Source organism: Brienomyrus brachyistius, unplaced genomic scaffold, assembly GCF_023856365.1.
Source record: "Brienomyrus brachyistius isolate T26 unplaced genomic scaffold, BBRACH_0.4 scaffold74, whole genome shotgun sequence".
Classification (NCBI taxonomy): Eukaryota; Metazoa; Chordata; class Actinopteri; order Osteoglossiformes; family Mormyridae; genus Brienomyrus; species Brienomyrus brachyistius.
Window position 1 is genome coordinate 754,961 of NW_026042349.1, and position 27,165 is coordinate 782,125.

Here is a 27,165-nt window from a genome sequence, read left to right on the forward strand (position 1 = left end):
GCCCCCCTCGTTAACCTCGTGTGGAATCCCTGCGTTTACCAGCAGTTCCTTGTTTCCGTCGTTAGTCCTGTCGTTGAAGTCATTGTCGTTTTTGTGTCTCGCTATGTTGGTTCCGTTAATAAACTCCTCGTGCCCGATTCCCAGGTCCGTGCTCACCTTCCGTCACGACACTGTAGGCTAACCGGATTTTTTTTTTTTGTCCTTTTAGTGCTGTCAAACCCAATGCTATACAGCACTGTGACTTTTACCGTTTCCTCCGTTATATATTCATATTTGAATGGCTGAGTAAATAAATGTTATTTTATCACAGTTATTCATGATATTTATTGTTTGGATATAGTTATTTCTATTTAATTGCTTCTAATTTTTATCTTATTTGTATTTTGGTCTTCGTTATGTTTGAGTGTGTAATTCTTTACGTCATGCCGCGGCCTAAAAGACTGATGTCCTCCACAAAAATGGGCAACTCCAAAGGACACCAATACAGCGCCATACTGGGAGGATCATGGATTTCCCCGCATAACCTGCCACTGTCCCTGCGGTTCAGTGATTTGCGTGAACTCACTCTAATATTCATCAGTGTGGTGATTGTTAATAGTTCCTAATTTTAAAAAATAAAAACCTATCTAATAATTCATAATGACTATCAGTACTTAATGCATCTGTTATCGATACGTATGTAATGTATAAAGCAATTTGTTTTTAACCCGAGTTTCTATTTAAATTAGACATTTATACGGTAACCGGTAGCCTACTGTAGTTGAACCACTTTATATAAAAACAGCTTTGATGCCTCCCTTTTTAAGTACACTACTAAAAAAACTAATGAAATGGCTAAATCGTGTCGCACGTCCATCGGTTGCAGGTTCGAATCCGATTCTAGTTTTCTGCGTGCGGATTCCGCCTCGATCCCCTGTCCATGTTGGCGTGGGTATTCAGGCATTTCAAATACGCAGAAAACGGGGACTGTGTATTGCATTTAGTAATCATAGGCTATGTGGGCGAGTGCCTCCTGATAGCCCATTTGCAGAGCCCCGGCCTTTCATTCACAGAGAAAAGTGAGGATTTTATGACCCTTAACGTTGGCACCATAATCGACTCAGCAGTACTTCCGAAGGGCTTGGCGCTGTTTGCGTGCTTCACAAAGAGTGGATGTGGACTTTAGCACTTGGTTTTATGATCAGCAAAGCTTAGAATGCGATCTTTGTCATTAAGCAGTGTCGGACATATGATGCTAACTTGAGCGAGAAACAGATGTAAGGACGGATTAACGAAAATAGCCGGAATTACAGGTAATGTATTCTTTGTTGTGGGTGCTATTCAGAAACAAAGAGATGCTTACCTATACGCTTTGAGTGTTTTAACATTTCAGCGGTGTTACGTAAGACTGAGGAGCTTCACATGACAGGTGATGTGGCTCCTATTTCACGCTTTTACTGTTTTATCAAATGTTAAACAACTCATTTTGTATTATCGCAAATAGCGTTCGTCTCAGAACATTGAATTAAAATCGGAAGATGGATCACCTTATATCTCAGACAACATTTTTGTTCATAGCCGGTGGAGATCCAGTGCCGCAAAGCAGTGTTCAAAGACGAGCCTGCGCGTTTTTAAACCTGGGATATTATGCCATTAAAAAAAATAATAAAAAATAATACAAAAAAGCAAAGACTTTAATTGCATTTAATGACGTTTTAATTTTACGCCCAGATGACGCAAATGCATTTTACCCAGCTTTGCGATGATGACGAACTGTATTACTGCCTTAGGAGGTAAAAGGTATGAGCTTATCTTCAGGTAGAGGAGCGTAGTTGTTTGGAAAGTTGGGAGCATTAATTAATCATTCACAAGATAATAAGATGGAATTTCGCCGGTAACTAGGAGTTCGATAGTTCATTAACTCAAATGTTTGAACCTCTGTTATACTGCTATCATTCACTGAAGATGAGGTATGAGTACGTCAGAAATTATAAAACCATTCTTAGATCTGACAAAAAAATGACTCAAAAACAAGTATATTTAACGATCCAACATCAACTTAAAATGCTTAAGTTAGAGTTTTCAAATGATTTATTTCTTTTAAAGTCTCAACTTTACTGCCAAAATCCATTCACTTATCTTCTCAATATGTTTCCTGCTGCAAATTCCCAAAAAAAACTATTACAGGCATCAGGATGGGATGCCAGCCCATCACAGGGCACAGGACTTGGGTACACGCAGGATGGGATGCCAGTCCATCACAGGGCACAGGACTTGGGTACACATAGGATGGGATGCCAGTCCATCACAGGGCACAGGACTTGGGTACACGCAGGATGGGATGCCAGTCCATCGCAGGACTTGGTACCAGAGAACCTTGAAAAGCCACACGAAACACAAGGGGAAGATGCCAGTTCCACATAGGGGGAATGGGGGTGGGATTCAGACCGCCTGTCTTTGAGGGATAAGGCCAGTGTGCCACCCCAATCACACAGAGGGGAAAATGAAGTTTGTGACGTCCTTCTTCTAAGAGAGACACTCAAAACATCTCCAAACAAGATCCTTACAAGGTATCTTTAAAATATCAAGATTTATTTCTTTGTGACTAAATCTCTGTACAAGGAAAAAAATATCTTTGGGGAAAAAGCTCTCAGAAAATATCCTTTAAATTTTACGTAACCAAATATGGAGTTAATGTGGCCCCAATTACACTATTGGAAATGATTGTAGATCTAGTGTGGTGTTTATTACAGTGCAAGCTGCTTTTACAAGGGAAGTGAAGGAGTCGCGTTTGGTTGTCTTGTTAACTGACCTGTCGATTGTGAGTGATACACTTGGAATCCTTTGCTGGATGGGATTATTTTGGCTTAAACATGGTCTGATGAATGTATCTGTCATGACCTGCTCGTCGGCTCCTCGTGTGTGCCACGCCCCCCGGATTACCCACGTGTTCTTTCCCGATTGTACCCATCTGTGTCTGATTATTTTCAATCAGTCCTGTGTATTTCAGTCCGTGTCTTACCTGAGTCCCTTGTAGTTTATTGATGTTAGTCGCTGTCTAATGGTCCGTGTCCCGTATTTCCCCATTAAACCCCCGTTTACCCGTACTTTGCCTGCTTGCCTGTTCCTGCTCGCTCGCCTGCCTGCACGCTCACCCAGCCATCGCGTGCGTCCCGTGACAGTATCAGGTGACAAAATACATTAACTGGCCAAAATGTGGGCGCGAATCATTAGTTAATCAGTAAACATACCAAGATTGTTACCCTTTCGGACATCCGCAGATTTGTTGTTCCATGGCTCATACTCCGAAACTTTTAATAGCAGGCAATGAGAAATTTACTTTTAAAAATATATTGTTCTTTATATTGAATGAAGTTTGCATAATGATAGTGTCTCGCAGCCTTACCATTCTCCCACTGAGAGAGTCTAAGGTTGATCATCCTTCATATGTGTGGAATTTGCCATGATTCAAGGGAAGATAATACACTTCCTGAGAAGGGCGTGTTTTTATCCCAAGAGCTTTATCAGTAAATGTCAGCCTGTTTAGATGAATGCTTCCTTGTGAGGGACTGTCTGGTTTATTTGTTGGTATGTGTGTTGACTTGGGGTCTGATGACCTACGGTGTGAGGGTGAAGCTGGCTTAGCAGGAGGCCCCAAGCAGGGGCAGACCGGGGGGGCCGGAATGCTCACCCTCCTAATAGCTGTGTGTGACATTTCTGACCATAAACTAAAGCCAATAATGTTCTCAGTCACAGAAGATTTGACCATATTTGAAGTGATCATTTTAAGACATTTCAGATCATAAAAATTAGCACACATTAAGCTTTCATATGCCACTGTTATAATTTGTGTTTTTTTTTTTTTTTAGCTTTCAGATCTTGGACTGGAAGCTTCTACAATGTTTGTAAATGACAGCTGGTCTCCTGCCACACAGATCCTCAGAGGGTCTCTTCATTCATAGTAAGTGTGTGACAGCCGCAGCGAGTGACCTGAGGTCTGGGGGTATCGATGCACCTGCCTTTGTAGCGGTGACAGTGTGTGTCAGCGTGTTAAAACAGCCAGGATAGTGGCTAACTATGGTCATCACCTTGTCTAAGCTCTAACCAGGGTTTCTAAGCTTTTTACTTATTACACCGAGTGCTAGTTTATATAAAGATATAGGGCAGTGTCGACAGCAAAACACGTTCACTGTTGGGTGTATAAACATGAACCTTTAATGCAGTTCTCAATAACTACGACGGTCAGAAAAGTGTGTATGCACAAATGATGTAAAAACATTAAATATACCCACTTTCTAATAAGTGTTACATCACCCACGCATTGGCTATCAGTCGATTATATATGTCACTTTGCATGAGCCCTCATGGCTACCTAATGACAGTGGAAGGACATGACGAGAAAGTGTGTGGTGGTAAATCTTGGTTTTTGAGAGGGTTTTATGGTTTCTGTCTAATTCTGATGCCCTGAATCAGTTCAGTTAAGTCCTCTGTTCCAGTCTGGGGTGATTCACATCATTAATACACCCTCATGTATTGTGACTGATGAGCTGTCAGCTCAAGTCTGCATTCGGCTACCTAGCATGATACTTATCAGTAAACATCCTGCTGGAAATGAAGGCAAAAATATGAAATCACGTAAATTGACAGGATAAAACTTTTTATAAATACAAAAACAAAGAGATTTATACCCCTGAGTTTGGAGGCCCTGTTACTTTTTGACGACATCCTGCGTGTCTGTGTGTTCCAGCAATACGAATCCAGAGGGACAGTCCTCTCAGCGGTCCAGTGTGTCGCGACCCAGTGGCAGGGCCATCTACAGTAAGCGCTGTGCACTGTGCCTTTGGCGTGACTCGGTGTGACCCAGCCCTAAGTGTAACAATTAAAGCCTAAGCCTAAGAAGTGGGCAGTGCCCGTCCTCAGCTACATGACGTTTGAGTGCCTCTGATCCTCAGATAGACCGGCAGTCTTGGCTCACAGCGGGAGCCGGACTGAGCAGATGTTACCCTCAGCTAGATCAAACTGAGCGGACAAGTTTGTAGGCCGTTACTATTATGGTTGGACAGCTACGCTAGAGATTACATCTGCACCATGTAGAAACTAGCGTCGGTGTAACCTCAGTGTATATGGCATCACTTACCTGTATGTCTGTGGCATTTCTACCCTCAGTGCAGAGGAAGGAGTATGCAGAGTCCGTATGCAAGCAGCCAAACAACCTCCAGTACAGGGTGGAGGTGAGGCTATGGACGCTTCCTTGGATGGACCTTTACTGTGATTGTGTGATTTTCTGTGCTTGGAGTCTCTGGCCCTTTAAGAGTCTTTGAGGTGACTCCTGTTCTTCATGCCCTAAACACACCCTATGATGACTCTTGTCGAATTACCATTAATTACCCCAGGGGTATCAGAAGCATTTGGAATGTGGGGGACACACGCTGGCATGAAACTGCGTGGTGCTTGGCTGTTAGGTGGATGTGATCACAAGAGGCTCTCCAAGGATTGACTGATAGAGACGGATGGATGAAAATGCACTTCTTTCTATTCTTTTATTAGATTAGTGTAGCTTAGAAATAATGACATGAAATTTAAATTATTACTAATGAAAAAAACCAAAATGGAATATGGACTTTTCCTGCGGGACACCTGGGTGACTCCCACGGCCGCCGGACGCCGTTTGGGAGACATGGCGGTAAGATGCAGACATCATGGGGGTTAAAACCACAGCTCTGCCACCTATTAGCTGTCAGCTGTCCTGGGTTTTATGATCAGCAAAGGACCCTGCTGCTATGCCCCCGGGAGAAGCACAATCGAATACCCTGAAAGCAGAAGTTATTTTAATATGAATAATAATAGTCCTGAGCCTTGATCGCTGACTCTGCTCCTTGACCTCACAGCATCTGCTCACTGCTGATCTGGACGGAAAGGAGCTAAGGGGGCTGGATGACTGTGTGACCAAGCTGAGGGGGCTGGAGGCCCAGGCTCGCGTGTGGGAGCAGGACATGATGCTGGAGGTGCAGGGGGGGCACTTGCTGCTCTCGGACATTGAGACTAAGGTGAGGCTTCGCTCAGGGTCACTCCTGCTACTGACATGGGCTTTACCTTCTGTCACAGCTCATGTGATTTTTTAACAGGTCTGTAAATATTTGATTTGATTTATTTTGAGTTTGATTTGTGTTATCATGTTCCATAAAAGATTTATTTATTGTCTTATGAACAAAAAGGCTTATTGTGGTTAATGTATGTTTTCTCCTTAGCTAGTTGCCCATACACTTTGGCTTGCGTGATTTACAAAATAGTAGCTGTCATCATGTAAATATATTGTCATATATTGTAGTTCAAGTGTTATTGAATGTACTTTAAAGGTCTTTAAGAACTTTATAAAATACCAGGAGGAGATTTTGTTACCAGAATCATTGCAAAAATAAAGAACGCCAAAGTATCCCAAAATAAATGAGACAATGTAATAAAAGATAGATAGATAGATAGATAGATAGATAGATAACAAGAGTGTGGTATAAGTGAGGTAGAATGTTACAGTTACAATATTTCTTAGTCTCCAGGCTGTTTAATGTTGATTGTGTTCGCTGCCCCCTGTGGACAGGAGGAGCTAGAGGCCCTGCCCCTGGCCAGCGTCTCCCAGGTCCGGGCCGTGCTGGACAGCTGCGGCTACAACTCGCTGCTGCTGCTGGCTGTACAGGAGCGTGGCAGGCCCGCCCGGGTCTTCATGTTCCAGTGTGAAGAGATGGGGGTGAGCTACGGGCTCGTCGGCGGGTGAAGTGTGCCGCAGTCACCGGCATGGTGCTGGCAGTGAGCGTGGGGGCGTGGCTTTGTCGGTGGGGTGCCATTGGTGGGGGTGCGGGTGCTGGCAGTGAGCGTGGGGGCGTGGCTTTGTCGGTGGGGTGCCATTGGTGGGGATGCGGGTGCTGGCAGTGAGCGTGGGGGCGTGGCTTTGTCGGTGGGGTGCCATTGGTGGGGGTGCGGGTGCTGGCAGTGAGCGTGGGGGCGTGGCTTTGTCGGTGGGGTGCCATTGGTGGGGGTGCAGGTGCTGGCAGTGAGCGTGGGGGCGTGGCTTTGTCGGTGGGGTGCCATTGGTGGGGGTGCGGGTGCTGGCAGTGAGCGTGGGGGCGTGGCTTTGTCGGTGGGGTGCCATTGGTGGGGGTGCGGGTGCTGGCAGTGAGCGTGGGGGCGTGGCTTTGTCGGTGGGGTGCCATTGGTGGGGGTGCGGGTGCTGGCAGTGAGCGTGGGGGCGTGGCTTTGTCGGTGGGGTGCCATTGGTGGGGGTGCGGGTGCTGGCAGTGAGCGTGGGGGCGTGGCTTTGTCGGTGGGGTGCCATTGGTGGGGGTGCGGGTGCTGGCAGTGAGCGTGGGGGCGTGGCTTTGTCGGTGGGGTGCCATTGGTGGGGGTGCGGGTGCTGGCAGTGAGCGTGGGGGCGTGGCTTTGCTGATCAATGTTTTTGTCCTGTCATGTCATAGCTTACCCCCCTAAAAATCTACTCTTTATGTCCATGATGAGCTGAATTAGGTGTGGGAATAGAAAAATATGTGCAGTGGCAGGGGGGTCTTTAAAGCGAAGTCCAGGGACCCCATTCATGAAAAGATAAATGCAAATTATTTACTTAAACTGTTTTTTGTAATTGCTTGGATGTTCTCCATTATTATTATTGTCCTTTAGACCAGATTGGATAATGAATTCAAAGTGACTTTCTGATGGCTGCACTTGTATGGCATCCAGGCAGAGAACATCAGAGATAACCTGGAGAGAGTGGTCCAGCACAGGAAGGAAGAGGCGACCGAGAACCTTCGGAGGAACCAGTACAGCATTAGGTGGGGAAATGCCCTCTTTTAGTCAGGCGTTGGCCTGGTCACGTAACCGTGGTGTGACACTGGTGGTGAGATCGGCATCAGTCGACTCAACTGTGCAGTACTGGATACCTGTTGTAGAAAGGATGTTATATTGCTATTGCTGGGTGCATAGAGGGTATTTGTGTCTTGAAGTTTTTAGTGTGTGGAATGTCAGCCCAGAAGGGAGAAGCTCAGGTGCAGCGTGGACTGGGCCTCAGGGCTCCGCTCGCTTATTCCTTGGTCCTGGATTTGTTAAGATCCTACAGGAAAGTCAAGACACAGCTGGTGATCTCCTTAGCATAAGGAACCTGAATTCATGATCTCTACCAATTCTATGACCCAATATTTGAACTGAACAAATGCAGAGGAACTGGTACCTGAATCAGGAATACAACGGCGGAGTACTGCTTTGGGTCTGACCCTGCGTCACATGATCAGAAGGTCAGAATTATACTGCTGTGCTGTTCCTTTATGAAAAAGATAAGAGCGATTTCAAGGCAAACCTACGGGGAAAGATGTCGCTAAATACAGGAGGAGAGACAGTCGGCACAAAGAAGAAGCCGCCAATTAGAGGCTTTCCCACGTCAGACAGACGGGGTCAACAAAAGAGGCGAAATGTCTCACAACGTCTCAAAACACGGTGCTGATATATTTCACAAACATTAAGCAGGCAGTCCTGATGACCTTCACTATCTCCAAATATATGGTGGCTTTGAAGATGCACCTTCTAGGTAAAAGAAGTAATGAGACTGAAATGGAGGAAAATCAGGCAAAACTGGCGTCTCTAAACACTGCTGCAGTATCTCACTGCATGGTGAAGCTTGGCTGCAGGTTTAGGTGTCGCTGCTGCAGTATCTCACTGCATATTGAAGCTTGGCTGCAGGTCTAGATGTCGCTGTTGCAGTATCTCACTGCATGGTGAAGCTTGGCTGCAGGTTTAGGTGTCGCTGCTGCAGTATCTCACTGCATGGTGAAGCTTGGCTGCAGGTCTGGGTGTCGCTGCTGCAGTATCTCACTGCATGGTGAAGCTTGGCTGCAGGTCTGGGTGTCGCTGCTGCAGTATCTCACTGATTGGTGAAGCTTGGCTGCAAGTCTGGGTGTCGCTGCTGCAGTATCTCACTGCATGGTGAAGCTTGGCTGCAGGTCTGGGTGTCGCTGGTGATTCCAGGAGACAGGCAGCTTTTCCCAGACTGTGGCCTGGGAATCAGAACAGATAAAACTGCTCTTTTTTCAGGAGCAATCTGGAAAATATCATTGGCCAGGAAAGCAGAGGCAGGTTCCAGAATCTCGGGCCTCCGCAGAAACAGCCAGACAGGAATATTACTTCTCCAGATCATCCACTGCCTCACTGGAACCACCCAGATGATCGTGAGTCTTAGTTTCACTAATAAGTGCTATGTTGAGTAAAGTTTGAGCATGTGAGGTCTCCTGCTGAAAGTAAATGACATAAAACATGTTACGGTAACACTTTACTTGACAGGGCACAAATAATGTAGTATTATGCTGTTACTTATTAATAATTAACAACAAACTGAGCCTTAATTACATATTGATCTCATATTAATTCATCAATTGAATCATGACGTTTTTTCTCAAGCAGTCACAATATTTGTTACTATATCTGTTAATTCTGTAAAACTTTGTGAACTACTGAAGGAACAAGTAATGAATAACACAAGTGAAATACTGATCTCATGTCTGTTCATCATGAATAAACCATAACGCTTCCATCATCTGGAGTAGCGACTATATTTGTTCATGATTTGTTGTTACTAAGTATTTCTGCCCATCAAGTGAAGTGTTACTAATGTTGCTTTTATAGATTCTACCTCAGGATGTAGGTCTGTGTGGTGCGAAGCTATATGCTGTGAATAGATTGCCAATGTTATGGATACAGTCATACAGACAAGCAGGAGCTGTGATCCATGCGATCTCTTGTGTTTCTTCCTACCTCCTCAGAATACAGCGGCCTTCGTTCTGCCCCAGCCTTCTTCAGGGATGAGTCTCGCAGGAGGCCAGAGGAGACCCCTCCCCTCCCTCAAACGCATGTCAAGAGGGATGTGGTCAGCATCCATGACGGGACCCAGAATAACCATGTCTACTGTGCCCCCCCCCCTCATTCCCCTACACCCACCATACCCAAAACATCACTGCCACAACTTGACAGTCTGTAATATATCTGTAGCCTTGGGTCTAATAAGCTTTTCCCAGGATACAAGCTTTTGCTTGTGGTCTTGCAGGAAATCTTCAATCACATCGTTGATGATCTAGAGCACTTCAAGGCCAAGCTGTCAGCCGCACCCACACCGAAGAAGAAAGGGAAGAAGGGGGACAAGAACCAAAAAGGTGAGTTAAAGGTGGGGAACTTGGGAAAGTGGAAGCATCCAAGCAGGAATGAAGAGTGTTTAGAGATGCCAAAAAATGACTTTAAAGAAAAAAAAGTTGATAGCATGACTATAAATTGCTATGAAATAACAGAACATCGTCTGACAGAACAGGTTTGCTGCAGTCCTTGCTTAGCAAGAACAGACCCATACTACATTTTGTCATCTTGTTGGGGGGGGGGGGATCTGTCAAAAACCTGTTTTTTTTGTTAAAAGTATAAAATGATTCATCGCTGCATTTTACTGCCTGTTAAGTCCATTGACAGTTTCTGAAAGGAGCAATGCTTCCCAGAACTCTAACACACATCCTGTTGGTTATCAGTCCACTTTCAACGCCTCTTTACATTTTCTGAAACTGATTTTGTCATCCTGTTTTCCATAAACCTCTGAAGCGATGCCTCCACCCAGTGAATTTGTGCTCTGCTTGCAGAAATTCAAGTATGGATTCAACCTTATGGTTTGTGTGGCTTCCCTTTTATTCTTTGTACTCTGGTCTTCTACAGGTTTCAAGTACAATCACTTAACAGCAAATTTTATATATAAATATATCTGGTCTTTTCCTGAGTTAATAAATTAACACAATTTAAGAGCTTTTGATGGAAAGTGTCCACAGATGGTATTTAGGAGGCTGGTTGCACAGTGTGATGCCAAAGAAACTTGCAATAGAAACATTTATAAATACAGTGTTTGTGCCGAGGTCTGTGTCTGCGAGCCGATCGCTGTCCTCATCACTCTGATATCTTCTCCATCTGTGATAGGGCAGAGTTAATGGACAAATCAGTAATCCCAGTGCTGAAGACTTTGTGCACATTCTCTTCTTGTCTCTGCACTTCGTAAGTATTTTACCTGCTCAGCCCAGGAGGACAGACCTCTTCACTCATACCAACCAACAGCATATTGAACTTCCCTTTAGTGTTGTGCCTGGGGGTGGCCCTGGCTTCTGTCCAACACCCATATCTCCAGATATGTCCGGAGAAGCTTGGCTTAGTCCAGCCACAGTCAAATCCATGTCTCCAGTGCGATTAGATGACCATGACATCTACGACTTTCAGAGGCAGCCACAAGCCAAACACCACCTTACGAGCATATGAATTAAAGTTTACGTCAACAGAGCCTTCAGGTGCAGCTTGATGTACATCAGGGAATGTAGATGGAGTCTGCAAGTTCACCCATTTTATCACTGTGAATAACTAATGATTTGTTCATCATGTGACTGAAGTTGAGAGGTATAATTAGCTCTTTCTCTGTTATGTCGCTGCTTGTAACTACAGGTAGTGTCACACTGCCCCCCAGACCTGCCCCCTTCCGTCATCAGCCCACTGCCCACAGAGGCAGCTCTCCGGCTTATGACACAGGTGGTCACCCCTGAGGAGAACAAACTTTGGCAGTCCCTGGGAGACGCGTGGAAAATACCGAGGTGTGCGATGCACTCGTACTTGGACCTGGTGATGATCACCAAGCACATTCCGCTGCTTATCCAGAGCAGGGTTGTGGTGACCCTCAAAAGGCAGGGGACACCCTCACCTGCAGGGCACATACATATTACATACTGTGGCCAATTTATGTGCACTGATTCACGTAGGTGCTTATATTTGGCATACCCAGCGGGAACTTACGGGAGGGAACTTACGGGAGAGAACTTACAGGAGGGAACTAACGGGAGGGACCTTACGGGAGGGAACATACGGGAGAGAACATACGGGAGGGAACTTACGGGAGAGAATTAACGGGAGGGAACTAACGGGAGGGAACTAACGGGAGGGAACTAACGGGACGGAACTAACGGGACGGAACATACGGGAGGGACCTTACGGGAGGGACCTTACGGGACGGAACATACGGGAGAGAACATACGGGAGAGAACATACGGGAGGGACCTTACAGGACGGAACATACGGGAGAGAACATACGGGAGAGAACATACGGGAGGGACCTTACAGGACGGAACATACGGGAGAGAACATACGGGAGAGAACATACGGGAGGGACCTTACGGGAGGGACCTTACGGGAGAGAACATACGGGAGAGAACATACGGGAGGGACCTTACAGGACGGAACATACGGGAGAGAACATACGGGAGAGAACATACGGGAGGGACCTTACGGGAGGGACCTTACGGGAGAGAACATACGGGAGAGAACATACGGGAGAGAACATACGGGAGAGAACATACGGGAGAGAACATACGGGAGGGACCTTACGGGAGGGACCTTACGGGAGAGAACATACGGGAGAGAACATACGGGAGAGAACATACGGGAGAGAACATACGGGAGGGACCTTACGGGAGAGACCTTACAGGACGGAACATACGGGAGAGAACATACGGGAGAGAACATACGGGAGAGAACATACGGGAGGGACCTTACGGGAGGGACCTTACGGGAGAGAACATACGGGAGAGAACATACGGGAGGGACCTTACGGGAGGGAACATACGGGAGAGAACATACGGGAGGGAACATACGGGAGAGAACATACGGGAGAGAACATACGGGAGGGACCTTACGGGACGGAACATACGGGAGAGAACATACGGGAGAGAACATACGGGAGGGACCTTACGGGAGAGAACATACGGGAGAGAACATACGGGAGGGACCTTACGGGAGAGAACATACGGGAGAGAACATACGGGAGGGACCTTACGGGAGAGAACATACGGGAGAGAACATACGGGAGAGAACATACGGGAGAGAACATACGGGAGGGAACATACGGGAGGGACCTTACGGGAGAGAACATACGGGAGAGAACATACGGGAGAGAACATACGGGAGGGAACATACGGGAGGGACCTTACGGGAGGGAACATACGGGAGGGACCTTACGGGAGGGAACATACGGGAGAGAACATACGGGAGAGAACATACGGGAGGGAACATACGGGAGGGAACATACGGGAGGGAACATACGGGAGGGACCTTACGGGAGGGAACATACGGGAGAGAACATACGGGAGGGAACATACGGGAGGGAACATACGGGAGAGAACATACGGGAGGGAACATACGGGAGAGAACATACGGGAGAGAACATACGGGAGAGAACATACGGGAGGGAACATACGGGAGGGACCTTACGGGAGGGAACATACGGGAGAGAACATACGGGAGAGAACATACGGGAGAGAACATACGGGAGAGAACATACGGGAGGGACCTTACGGGAGGGAACATACGGGAGAGAACATACGGGAGAGAACATACGGGAGAGAACATACGGGAGGGAACATACGGGAGGGACCTTACGGGAGAGAACATACGGGAGAGAACATACGGGAGGGAACATACGGGAGGGACCTTACGGGAGGGAACATACGGGAGAGAACATACGGGAGGGAACATACGGGAGGGAACATACGGGAGGGAACATACGGGAGGGAACATACGGGAGGGAACATACGGGAGAGAACATACGGGAGAGAACATACGGGAGGGAACATACGGGAGGGGACCTTACGGGAGAGAACATACGGGAGGGAACATACGGGAGAGAACATACGGGAGGGAACATACGGGAGGGAACATACGGGAGGGACCTTACGGGAGGGAACATACGGGAGGGAACATACGGGAGAGAACATACGGGAGAGAACATACGGGAGGGAACATACGGGAGAGAACATACGGGAGAGAACATACGGGAGGGAACATACGGGAGGGACCTTACGGGAGAGAACATACGGGAGGGAACATACGGGAGAGAACATACGGGAGGGAACATACGGGAGGGACCTTACGGGAGAGAACATACGGGAGGGAACATACGGGAGAGAACATACGGGAGGGAACATACGGGAGGGAACATACGGGAGGGAACATACGGGAGGGAACATACGGGAGGGACCTTACGGGAGGGAACATACGGGAGGGAACATACGGGAGAGAACATACGGGAGGGAACATACGGGAGGGACCTTACGGGAGAGAACATACGGGAGGGAACATACGGGAGAGAACATACGGGAGAGAACATACGGGAGGGAACATACGGGAGGGACCTTACGGGAGAGAACATACGGGAGGGAACATACGGGAGAGAACATACGGGAGAGAACATACGGGAGGGAACATACGGGAGGGAACATACGGGAGGGACCTTACGGGAGGGAACATACGGGAGGGACCTTACGGGAGGGAACATACGGGAGGGAACATACGGGAGGGACCTTACGGGAGAGAACATACGGGAGGGAACATACGGGAGGGACCTTACGGGAGGGAACATACGGGAGAGAACATACGGGAGAGAACATACGGGAGGGACCTTACGGGAGGGAACATACGGGAGAGAACATACGGGAGGGACCTTACGGGAGGGAACATACGGGAGAGAACATACGGGAGGGACCTTACGGGAGGGAACATACGGGAGAGAACATACGGGAGGGACCTTACGGGAGGGAACATACGGGAGGGACCTAACGGGAGGGAACATACAAACTTCACATATGTAGAGCTGGGGTCATGAATCACACTGACTGGTACAAATGTTTCATTCATTAAATACCAAAGACTATTCTAAGTTATTGTAAAGCAGGGGTGTCAAGCTCCAGTCCTGGGGGGCCGGAGCCATGTGTAGCTTAGCTCTTTCCCTGTTCCACCATGAATGATTCAGTTCAAGAGCTGTGTTGTAATTCGCGCAAAGAGCTGAATCAGGTGTGTTAAATGGGGGGGTGGGGGGGGAACCCAAAAATGTGCAGGGCTCTGGTCCTCCAGGACTAGAGTTCGACACCCTGGGTCTAAAACTAGCATTAAGTACCTTTACATCAGCCAAAGAAACAAGTTTACATGAAAAAATATTTCTTTATTATATCCAGGGTGGGTTGGTGAGGATGGTTCCGTGTGGGTGACTGAGGATGGTTCCGTGTGGGTGGCTGAGGATGGTTCCGTGTGGGTGGCTGAGGATGGTTCCGTGTGGGTGGCTGAGGATGGTTCCGTGTGGGTGGCTGAGGATGGGTCAGTGTGGGTGGCTGAGGATGGTTCCGTGTGGGTGGCTGAGGATGGTTCCGTGTGGGTGGCTGAGGATGGGTCCGTGTGGGTGGCTGAGGATGGTTCCGTGTGGGTGGCTGAGGATGGTTCCGTGTGGGTGGCTGAGGATGGTTCCGTGTGGGTGGCTGAGGATGGTTCCGTGTGGGTGGCTGAGGATGGTTCCGTGTGGGTTGCTGAGAATGGTTCTGTGTGTTTTCAGGTCCAGGTGGCCAAATGGGGACATGGTCCCTCCATACAAACCAGTTTTTTATGATGGCTGGGAGCCACCTGTCACCAGTAATCAGCCCATCAGCAGGTCTAACAGCGAGCAATACCAGAAGGAGAGACCCTCCCAGTTCCTTGCAGTGCAGGTAAATGCAGGATCAGGGTAAATGACCAGAGATGTGTTGTAAGAACTAAAGTAATTTAACATTTCATACAAATTCCCCAAACTTTGACACAGCACATGCACACACATGAAGAAGTGTGGAGGCAGTAAGCACAGATGAACAATTTCTCAGGACAGTTATCGGGCCTCCAGGAGTCAGATGTCTACATAATACAGAGATGCCATTGTCTGGTCGGAGTCTTCTACAGATAGAACATTCTATGCACTTGGGCCGACTTCAACAACGCATTATGGCACCTGGGCCTAATGAAACTAAGGCTGGGGAGGACAGGGAGGAATAGTAATGAAAGCCAGGCAGAGAAGTGCCCCCCCCTTATCTCACAGTCACAGCTACAAAGTTAGGGAGTGCCAAGAGGAAGACTTACTGACAGAGGCAGTTCACAGCACTGAGCTTAAGACCCTTGGCTTTATAGCAGTGGAATTACACCAGACAGATTCCTCGTTCTGACGGAGATTCCTCGTTCTGACGGAGATTCCTCGATCTGACGGAGATTCCTCGATCTGACGGAGATTCCTCGTTCTGACGGAGTTACCTCGTTCTGACGGAGATTCCTCGTTCTAATTGTGTAATTAACATCTGTGGTAATTAATCTGTGGTAATTAACTTTCTTCAATCTTCAGTTTCCTTCCACGCCTGCTGTCATATCCTAGTGCAAGGTGCTTAATCTGAATTTGTTCTGCGAAATATCCAGGTGTATTGATGGGTAAAATGTAAAAATTACATAGGTAAACGGTATGGAGGTGGTTCCTGCATAACTCCAATAAGAAGTGAAGGGTTAGTAAGAAGATAAGCAACATTGTAATATTTAACTTTAACATTCAGCCTCAGTGGTATTACAAGATCACGCCTCATAGGTAATGTACTAATCACTACTTGAAAGCATTTTTTATCTATACAAAAGTCATCAGTTACCATCCACAAGACACATAAACACATGTTCACACTTCTCTATTTCAATGATACATTTACAATTTACATTGTCGATATGGAAAGATTCGCTTGAGGTGCAGAGCTGTTTTCAGCAAATGTCCTTATTGTTCTGCATTAGAGTTCTGGTCCGTGGGACGCACCACCGTCACAGTAAGTTCTGGAACATTTCTTAAAATTATTTACTGTGGTACCTAACTGAGATGTGAGTAAACTGCAGCTGGCCGTGTGCTTGTGTGTTCCTGCTTTGTCCCCCCAGGGGTCCGGCGCCTTACATGCGTGTGACATACGACTTCATGAGCAGGAACCCCCAGGAGCTCAGTGTCATGAAGGGCGACCTGGTTCAGGTTAGCGGGGGGGGGGGGACTGGGTTCAGCTCAGGTATGTTAGAATCTTTAAGTAAAAAGAATAAGATAAGAATTGAAGAGAGATTCAATCCAGGATTGCAAATTTTATAGGACAGAGAACTCGAATGGGTAGAAGAAAGCTCCTTAGTTTGAAAGCACTACAGAGGGTCAGATTTATTTGTGACAGACACAGTCATTCAGTGTGTACAGTGTGTACAGTATTTGCAGTGTGCAGTGAGACTGATAACACGGAAACACGACAAACATACAGGTCAGACAGGATTACAAACATGCTACCTATAAATAGCTATAGATATGCGCACATGAAGAAGTATAATGGCAGAAGTGTAGGGTGCTGAATAAATATGGGCTCCATTTACTGTGAGAGCATAATGGTAACATTCTCAAAGCTTTACCTAAATAAAACAGGGAAAAATTGGTTTGTGGGGAAGATTATGACGGTCGTCTCTGCTATCTGTACAATGCTATTCCATTAATACTATTCCGATAGTGGGAGTTATGATGGTAACAGCGAATCTCAGTGACCCCCACCCAGCACATCCCTGATGTGAGTCTGATTGCTTGCACAGGTGCTAGATCAGTCCAAGCAATGGTGGAAAGTGCGTAACAACCTGAAGAAAGAGGGATATGTTCCCCCTAACCTGCTGGAGCCCCAGGAGCAGGACAGGTTCCCGGAGCAGCCTCAGGTGAATTCAGTCCCAGATACCCAGCATGCACTTGGGTCAGCGCTGTTAGCACTAAAGATAGCCATCTGGGGCCACTTAAGCAGAATTGCTGCAGAGCAATTATCCAGCTATGCGTAAGGCTGAGGCGTGCAGGTCAGCGTGGATGGCTGGTGTCCATATGGGCTGACCGACTGGGGCGACCGAGGGGGCGACTGAGGGCGGCGATGAGGCGGGGAAGATTATGATGGTCGTCTCTGCTATCTGTACAATGCTATGTGAGACCGCTGTGATCCTGCAGGGTCTGCGATCAGCTCCGCCCCTTAACATGATGTCACAGCCCGAGGATGTCAGGGCCTGGCTGGAGTTCAAGGGCTTCTCCAAAATGTAAGACCACCACTACAACAATAGCTTTAACTCCCTTACCACACTCTGTTAGCAATGCCACAGTAGCTGCAATGGCCTTGTGTGTATAAAACTGAAATAATTACAGTGGAAATAAAAAGTGTAAACGCCAGGTTAAAATGCCAGGTGTTTGTGATGTAAATATATGAGTCCAAACCAAGAATGAATCATTTAAAGACTTTTCCCACCTTAAATGTCACCTATAACCAGTACAATTCAATTGAAAAACAAATGTGTCAGAGGGAAAATATTTAAAATGAAAAACATACAGTAGGCTGGTTGCGTGAGTGTGCACCTCCGTACACAAATACCTTATTGAAGCACATGTTTAATTACAGCATTTGGGTAGGAGTCTGTCCGCTGCCACATCTTGACTTGGCAGTATTTTCCCACTCTACCTTGTAAAATGGCTCCAGATCTGTTAGATTGCCAATTTCTAGACAAACAGTACTGTACCGTACACTTTGAATGTCAAATCACTTTGTCGTTTCCTATGAAAACCTTTTTATAAAATATACAAAGATGTGTGATGTACTCAAGCCAAGACTTTGAATATTAAAGATACAGTCTGTACTTACACTAACAAATATTATGCTTTACTAATATTTATATATTATTTTCCATCCATCCATTTTCCAAACCGCTTATCCTACTGGGTCGCGGGGGGTCCGGAGCCTATCCCGGAAGCAATGGGCACGAGGCAGGGAACAACCCAGGGTGGGGGGCCAGCCCATCGCAGGGCACACTCACACACCATTCACTCACACATGCACAACATATATTATTTTATATAATCCAAATCAATTTCATTACTGTTTTTGGCTTATACGCCATCTGCGAGTTTCTGCGATCTTTCAGCAAGATCCTAAAATATTCCTGTTTTATTGTTCACAGTCAATTTGTGAATAAACCAAATCCACGAATGTGAAGGGGTTACTGTGCTCGGCCATTCATGAAATAACCGTAGTAAAAGCAGACCAACGACAAAATACAGCACAAATTAACAAATGTCTGTATTAAATGAGCATCATCCATCATGTGTCTGTCGTTGTCCTTCCTCACTCTCCTTCCTCGCTCTCCTTCCTCGCTCTCCTTCCTCGCTCTCCTTCCTCGCTCTCCTTCCCACCCACCCCAGCACGGTGCGCAGCCTCGGGGTGCTTAGGGGCGCCCAGGTCCTGGCTCTGACACGTGAGGAGCTAAAGACCGTTTGCCCTGAGGAGGGCGCCAGGGTCTTCTTCCACCTTCAGGGAGTGAAGTCAGCTTTGGCTGTGAGTACAGCAGTGCATACAAACATGCCCCACGCATCATGTAACAGACATGTGTATGTGATGCTTACACAGCTTTCTCACGCACATGCCCCACGCATCATGTAACAGACATGTGTATGTGATACTTACACAGCTTTCTCGCGCACATGCCCCCTTGTATCTCAATGCACAATGACACGTAAAACAGCATGAAATTATTTACATATACTCCACTCATACCTGATATGAACACATATCCCAGGCATGCAAAATGCATGCACTATATACAGATGACATTTAGTGAAGACGCTAGGTGGACCTTCAGTCTTTAGACCAGCAAACGAAGCTTCCATTAATTCCGCCTGCATTTTCACAGCAGCAAGGATTTGTGGATCACCATGAATTTGAAAGTGGAAAGGGGCATTTTAGCATACCGGTTTAACATAAGATGACAGACTTCCAACAGAAAGATCCGTGTGTCCTGGTAATTGAAATAAACAGCTGGCAGAATATTGATAGATTTCTGCTTTATCTGTTTCGCAGCTGGAAAGCGAGAGTGGACGGGACCCCTACAGGAGGCTGTACATGCATTCAAGTAGACAAGAGCAATAGGCCCGGATGCCTGGACTGAACAGATTAAAATAACGTGGGAACATGATAGTAGATGGAAATGCAGTGTGGTATAAGACTGGCAGGAATTTATGTTCTGTTAGGCTTCATGGCTTTCAACTAACTAGCATTTTACCTCAAAATACCAAATGTTAATGACTTATTTATATACATATAAAGAATTGATTTATATTCTTAATGCAACTATGAATCAAATAACTGCTTTGAAATGTTGGTACTAAGGAGAGATTGATTGTAATAAAGTTTAACTTGACTGTCTGTTGGCCATAGAATGTGGAGCATTTTCATTTAATCTGTGTAAGAAAACTTCTTCCTTAAAGCATCCCAAAGGTTATTGTGATCGACTGCTCCAATAGTCCATTGACTTTATCTACCACTGTCTCTATGTACTAAATTAAAGGTATTACTGGATTTTTAATAAATGGAAAACATTCACTGTATGAAGCGCTGGACTCCTGATTCTGTCTAACGAGACAGATGTAATCATGCTCATTTCTGCGATGTCAAACTGATGATTTTTACTGATTTCTTCCTTGATCACTGATGAGGCATCATGGTTATTTACACGCTGGTGCAAGAACAGCCTCATTACTAGTCTTAGTTGTAGTAGTGGGAGAATGTTCTGGGAACATCAGGAAAATTGGATGGTTTGAACATTTCCACAGCTTAAATGTGCCATTCGGTAAACATTCCTAGAATGATGAATTGTAATTAGAGATAGTAGAGATCAGTATTACTGTAATCTGCTCCATTTTTACACAATTGTTCTTTAACCAATTCTTTATATACTGTGCAGTATATTGAAAATCAATAAGCTTTCAAGGAAATATTTTAGTACTGCAAATGGAACATAATAAACCGCAGGACCTGATAGGAGATCAGTGATGGGGACATGGATGGATGGATTGAATATTACACTCTTCTAGTTTTCTCTCCCTCCCTGCTGCTCTTGCAGATTTCCAGGTGTTTTCCTTCATTCACATGCTTCATGAATCCTGTAGAGGAGTTTCTAGACATTCTTACTGAATCTGTATCACCATACTTCCAATAAGTGGACAAACCTTCTCTCAGCCATATGGGAGCCTATCAGAAATCATTTTGACCAGTCATGTAAAAGACATACCAGGGGATGCTAATGCTTGGGGAGGGAAAATATTGCTTGTGATGTTGATGAAATTCTCTGACTTGAGCTCAAGTCAGAGATGAAATTCATCTGATGCAAAGTAAAGTTTCTGGCATAGTTACGGTAACTAGGTCAAGGTGTGAGTATACTATTGTGTGTGCATGGTGTGAGTATACTATTGTGTGTGCATGGTGTGAGTATACTATTGTGTATGCATGATGTGAGTACACTATTGTGTGTGCATAGTGTGAGTATACTATTGTGTATGCATGATGTGAGTATACTATTGTGTGTGCATGGTGTGAGTATACTATTGTGTGTGCATGGTGTGAGTATACTATTGTGTGTACATGGTTTGAATATGCTATTGTGTGTACATGGTGTGAGTATACTATTGTGCATGCATGGTGCGAGTATACTATTGTGTATGCATGGTGTGAGTATACTATTGTGTATGCATGGTGTGAGTATACTATTGTGTATGCATGATGTGAGTATACTATTGTGTGTGCATGGTGTGAGTATACTATTGTGTATACATCATGTGAGTATGCTATTGTGTGTACATGATGTGAGTATACTATTGTGTGTGCATGGTGTGAGTATACTATTGTGTATACATCATGTGAGTATGCTATTGTGTGTACATGATGTGAGTATACTATTGTGTGTACATCATGTGAGTATGCTATTGTGTGTACATGGTGTGAGTATACTATTGTGCATGCATGGTGCGAGTATACTATTGTGTATGCATGGTGTGAGTATACTATTGTGTATGCATGGTGTGAGTATACTATTGTGTGTGCATGGTGTGAGTATACTATTGTGTATGCATGGTGTGAGTATACTATTGTGTGTGCATGGTGTGAGTATACTATTGTGTATACATCATGTGAGTATGCTATTGTGTGTACATGGTGTGAGTATACTATTGTGTGTACATGGCGTCTAATTAGTAGGCGCTTGACTTGATTTCGAAGTTCTCGACCCTTATCTGCACCGCGCTGTGAATTGGCCGCCTGTCCCTTTAAGAGCAGGGCGCTTTGAGTCACATGTGTCTCTTCTGCTCAAAAAGTTCAAAGAAGTTTGCAATGAAAGATTTTATTCTAGTCGTGCATGTTAATCCGTCTGTCTGCTCCTTGATTTCTACTTGGTTTATACAATATCGTCTTAGTTTATAGTCTTTAAAAGTTGTTTGAGGCCAGCAATGGAGGGACGCGTTCAGGTACAGCATTGCTCGTTAATGAAGCTGACATGTATAAAAGATGTTTGGTGCCTTTGACGAGCTGGTTCTGGAGCCGATCGTCCACCCCCGTATGCCCCCGAGTTTCCGGCTGTGGCTTTAGTGTACTTTTTGCATGACAGTTGACTCGTGTTTTCTGTTTCTGCTTTCTTTAGAAAGTGGTATCAGACTTCAAAGCAGACCTGGGTCTGCTGAAGGAGCCGCTGGGGTTCCTGCGGGCGCTGGAGTGGGTAAGTTGAGCCTTAGTTTGTGTAAGTTAAGCGGTAGTTTGGTGTGATCTGACCTTGTAGAGTTTTACGTAGTTCATCTTGGAGCGCTGTGTCCTGCAATGGCGAAGTGACAGTAGCGCTGTTAAAGTGTCTCCCAAGTGTTTCCGGGGAGCCCAATCGAAGCAGTTACTCCGCTCCGTAAATAGCCTAATAGAAATACTCTAAGAAATGGTTACGTTTCTGTGGTAGGAAACTGAGTGCATAGGTGCGAAAACTGCGTACAAGTATGTGTCCTTCTGATAGTCTCGATTGAGCAGGTTCTTTTTTACAATAATCCTTTAGAGTGAAGCCATACGGCCCGGACTCGGTGGCTTATGGCGGTTCCGAGACCACGTCGACGTGATTTTACTTGATCGATTTAATCATTTTATAATTCCCATGCCAAAAAGCAGTATAATATCACTTTTTTGATATTTTTGTGTCTAAATATGTAGTAATGTTACTGACCCGGATTTTTTATTTTTTTAGAACTAGAATTCTAGCATTTGGATACTGCTGCATTTGAGTTCTTCAAAAAGAATTACACGTGACTTTTTCACTAGTTCCTGTTGAGGTAAAATATGATCTATATGTTGGTATGCAGGCCAGACTACCATCACATCATCTCCATTCAGCTAAATGTAGCTGCTGGGGAGCCGAGGTATTGAAGCCATTGTAGCACAGCCCCCATCCCAGCACCTTCTGCTTTGATGGCAGCTTGTGTAGTCAGGCCGTCTGCCTTCATTCAGGGGCCCAGCTGGTTTTCACAGAGCTAAGAGACACACAGGATGTGACTGACTGACTGTCAGTCCTTTCCAGTTACTTAATGCTCCTTCCCTTCCTTCTGCCATTAATTATACTCCTCAGTTGCTCTTAACCCGTGTGATTCTGGTGCCATATGTCTTTGGAAAGGTGACCCCTGTTAGCTGCAGGAGGGCCTGTAGCTGAACATGGTGGTTTATTTGGAGCTCGCAAGAATGCTGGGGGGGGTGTGGTCTGGGTGTGGGGAGAGTAATGTCAGTCTGCCAAATACCAGCAACTGGAGACGCGTGTGTGTGTGTGTGTGTGTGTGTGTGTGTGTGTGTGTGTGAGAGAGAGAGAGAGAGAGAGAGATGGATGGATAGATAATGAGTCTGTCATCATGGTTTTTTTTAAATGTTAAATTGCAGCACTGCTCAGTTTATTTGCCGTAGTATTTTTGCAGTTGCTTGAAATGAAATGTATCTTTGTGCTAGAATTCACACACTTAAGTGTGCTAATCAGGTTTTAGGATATGTTAATAATGGGTTAATAATATAGACCATTTAAAAGAACTAGGTAGGTGAATTGCAGTAGTCACTATCAACAACTAAACTGCACACACAACATATTTGTTTTGGGTCTGTCCCTGTTAAGTGTGTTACATAAATTAGCTTGTAATGAGATTCTACTACAGTGTCTGTTAGAACATTAATTCGGTGAACTTTTGAAAATGATCCTTTTTAATAACAAACGGTTCCTGGGCTGATGGATGTGTAAATATGAATCGGTGAACAGGAGTACTTCAGGAGAAGATCTGTCACACCAGAGTTACAGGATATATGCGAATGTTTAATGAGGAAGAGCTTTACCTTTGAGATAGAATTTTACATTTTAATGTGTTGGAATACAATGCACTTTAGAATTTTCATTGGTTTCTAAATAGACCCCTGGGATGGCCAGCTCATGTTAGACAAAATCTGCAGCTGCTCTGCTGACTGACACTTAAGTAGTATGTGTGCAGGGCCTTTCGACTTTCCAGCAGAAGTGACATGGGTAATGAAATGTGGATAAACCACTTTTTCCAAAAAATATAACCTTTAACACTTGGAACATTGTTCTACGTGGAACATAGTAGAGGACAGTTTTGTCAAATATCTGTAGTATGTGATGCTGATTAAAGATGTAATATGAACAATATGCAAGTAATTTTTAGAAGTTTATTTTCAAATGTTAACAATTTTTTTTTGTAAACCATAAGGACAAAAATATTGTATGTCATTGACCCATTACTGCAGTATAGGGTAGCAGGTAATTGTTTATAATAGGATATACGTTGGTAGACACTCAGTCACACAATTTATGCATTCCAGTTCATTTAAGTTGCATGTTTTTGGACAGTGGATGGAAACCGGAGGATCCACTGAAAAGCCTGCATGGTTGAACATGCAAACTTGGCACAGAAAGCAGTAATGTGCAGTGACTCTTGACTTGTGCGATGGTGATATCGACATCGCATTGCATGCACAAGCAATAGTCTCATTTCAAGGACTGCAGTAGTCTGTTGCGTTTAAGCCATCAGTAAGTTGAGCTAAAATATGAAACATTTTTACTCGCAGGAAACCTAACTTAACCAGTTTTGTAACTTTGGTGGTTCATTGTCACCATTGTCTAGTTTGTTTTGTTTTTTTTTTCTTTTGATTTTTCAATGACTGAAGTGAGTTGCGTGTTAAATAGAATGTTATTGTGGTGTTTGTAAATGGTGCTTGTCGGTGCCTTGATTCCACGAGGGGGTCTTTGGTCTCTTTGTATTCACAACCTCAATGCTCTTTCTGTAGGTGTTCAGTATTTTTGCCTTTGCCACTGTGGGAGGTTATTCTGGCTCAGCCAGTATCAACATCCAGTGTGCAGGTGGCCAACTTCAGGAGATCACGGCCCACTTTTACTATCCGTTCAGGTGAGTTTGGTAAGAGACACGGGGGCGATCCGGGTACTTTCTTAGCTAGATCAGGATTTGGACGTTGGGACCCTAGAAGACATCATGCCTAATGCTGTAACTTAATTTGAGTCTAAACCTTGTCATATATGGCAGTTTGATTGAAATAGTGTCTGTGGTCGTCATGCGTTCTGCGTGTTCCAGCTGGTTGTTCTGATGCAGGTGGTGGACATCCTGGCATGTTCCTGCATGTTCCCCCTGCCCTCTCCCACTGTAGGCTGCCCAGCTACCCCTACCACGTTCCCTCCTGTAACGGAAATTCCACAGGATTGGTGAAAACCTTCCTTGTGGGAGACTTCTCCCCGTCTGTGGAATTCTTCGTGTGCATTGGGGTGCTGGCCTTCCTCTACTGCATCGTCACGCTGGTGGTCTACCTGGGCTACAGGCACGTCTACCGTGGGAACAGCCGTGCTCCTGTTCTTGTGAGTGTCCATTTACATTTATTTAGCGAATGATTTTGTCCGACACCCTTGGAGCAGCCTGGGAGACCTTTTGCCTCCCACTCCCTCTACAGGACTTGCTGGTGACCGGGGCCTTCGCCTTTATGTGGCTAGTATCTTCGTCCGCCTGGGCCAAAGCCCTTTTTGACATCAAGAAGTCCACTAGCCCCACCTTCCTGATACAGGTCATCAGTACCTGCAAGATCCTGGGCAACAGCTGCAGTCCAGGCGCCCTGCCTTCCATGAGCCGCCTCAATGTCTCTGTGGTAAGAGCAGTAGCCCACAAATGCTCCCAAACAGGATTCTCCTTTTCAACAATCCTAAAAAAGGAGAACCGTTACTAAAACAAGTCTGTTTGGTATTAGGGTAGTAGTATTAGAAGCCCTGCGATGCGTTGGTACCCCCCCCCCCCCCCCCCCCCCCCCCCCCGCCCCGTTTTGCCCATGGCTTCCAGTATAGGCTCTGACCTCCCACAACTGCCTTAGAAAATGGATGAATGTACAATGTTGGACACCTGTGACGACAGCATGTTGCCGGTCTGTGCTCTGATACTGATGCTGTGCTCTGATTCTTATAGATTTTTGGATTTCTTAACCTGATCCTCTGGGGGGGCAACTGCTGGTTCATTTATAAGGACACCCCGTTCCACAAAGCAGCAAACGCCCCAGCTGAAGACGAGGAAAGGGGAACACCTCCACCGCCATTGGCCTCGAGGAAATAGGGCGGAGCCACTGCCCGCGGTTGCCGCGGCTGCTGCTTGGACCGTGATGCGGAGCCTGGGCATATCTACTACGATACATGGAGATCTTTGGGCCGTGCGAAAGCTGTCATTTATGGGTATAGTTTACAAAAAAGGTCATTTTAATCAAGAATCTTTTTCTTTTTTAAAGGTGAATGCCTAATTGGTATGCGCTATTTTTTTTGTTTTTTTTTTTTTGTTTTTTTTTAACAACTGAGATTTCTGAAATATGTTTGAATATTTATTTAATTGTCCGTTTAGGAAGTAAATCTTCCAAATAATGCCCCCACCCCCTGGAATTTGGGGGAATAAGGTCCACCTCCCAATGCATACCTCATTTGGGATATTCTTATGTCGGCTAATGGCAGCTTAATTGTAACATTGCTGTCTTGCTCTGGGTTGATGCCAGTGGCAGGTATGTGAATAGGTGAGGTGTGGGGGGGGGTCTGGAAAGAACTGTCCCTGCTGGGGTCCCTGCTGGGAATACTAGCTGTGAAGGACATACTGCTGCATGTCATTTCTCTGTAATCTGGAAGATGCTTGTGTGTGTGTGTGTGTGTGTGTTGCTCTGTGTAGGTTTCCTTTTGCCGGATCAATAGATGCTGTTAAATTTAAATTTTAATTAATCTGGCCAATCAGCAAAGGGTAAAATTACCCACTAGTGCCATTATTAATACATTACCAATGACATGCTGGCTGTAGACTGAAGCCAGCTATAAACAAACAGGTATAATCCTTAAAAGACGAAGCCGGTGATGTAATGCTATTGCCTATTAAATTGGCCCCCATTGGTAAATTCACTGTTTGGACAT

The 27,165-nt window shown here is 45.6% G+C and overlaps 2 protein-coding genes across 4 annotated transcripts; both read left to right on the forward strand.

The window, feature by feature from the left end:
* The first annotated feature begins 1,062 nt into the window (after window positions 1-1,062).
* eps8l3b (EPS8-like 3b) lies at window positions 1,063-20,263 on the forward strand. Of its 3 annotated transcripts, none has more exons than XM_049003070.1 (20): window positions 1,063-1,292; window positions 3,856-3,940; window positions 4,727-4,797; window positions 5,146-5,210; window positions 5,868-6,026; window positions 6,575-6,721; window positions 7,705-7,796; window positions 9,049-9,182; window positions 9,774-9,877; window positions 10,055-10,160; window positions 10,591-10,655; window positions 10,957-11,031; window positions 11,470-11,615; window positions 15,395-15,545; window positions 16,633-16,664; window positions 16,771-16,858; window positions 17,449-17,565; window positions 17,843-17,928; window positions 19,082-19,214; window positions 19,737-20,263. In XM_049003070.1, the coding sequence occupies exons 2-20, from the start codon at window positions 3,879-3,881 to the stop codon at window positions 19,803-19,805; spliced, it is 1,902 nt and encodes a 633-aa protein (XP_048859027.1). In that variant the 5' UTR covers window positions 1,063-1,292; window positions 3,856-3,878; the 3' UTR covers window positions 19,806-20,263. The 3 variants fall into 3 exon arrangements, with proteins under 3 accessions (XP_048859027.1, XP_048859025.1, XP_048859026.1); XM_049003068.1 differs by having other exon boundaries at window positions 1,064-1,292; window positions 3,849-3,940; XM_049003069.1 differs by lacking the exon at window positions 1,063-1,292 and adding an exon at window positions 3,046-3,167 and having other exon boundaries at window positions 3,849-3,940.
* Window positions 20,264-22,005: 1,742 nt separating this feature from the next.
* sypl2b (synaptophysin-like 2b) lies at window positions 22,006-26,846 on the forward strand. Its single transcript, XM_049003071.1, has 6 exons — window positions 22,006-22,174; window positions 22,348-22,422; window positions 25,017-25,135; window positions 25,392-25,596; window positions 25,689-25,880; window positions 26,192-26,846. The coding sequence occupies exons 1-6, from the start codon at window positions 22,157-22,159 to the stop codon at window positions 26,333-26,335; spliced, it is 753 nt and encodes a 250-aa protein (XP_048859028.1). The 5' UTR covers window positions 22,006-22,156; the 3' UTR covers window positions 26,336-26,846.
* Window positions 26,847-27,165: the final 319 nt, after the last annotated feature.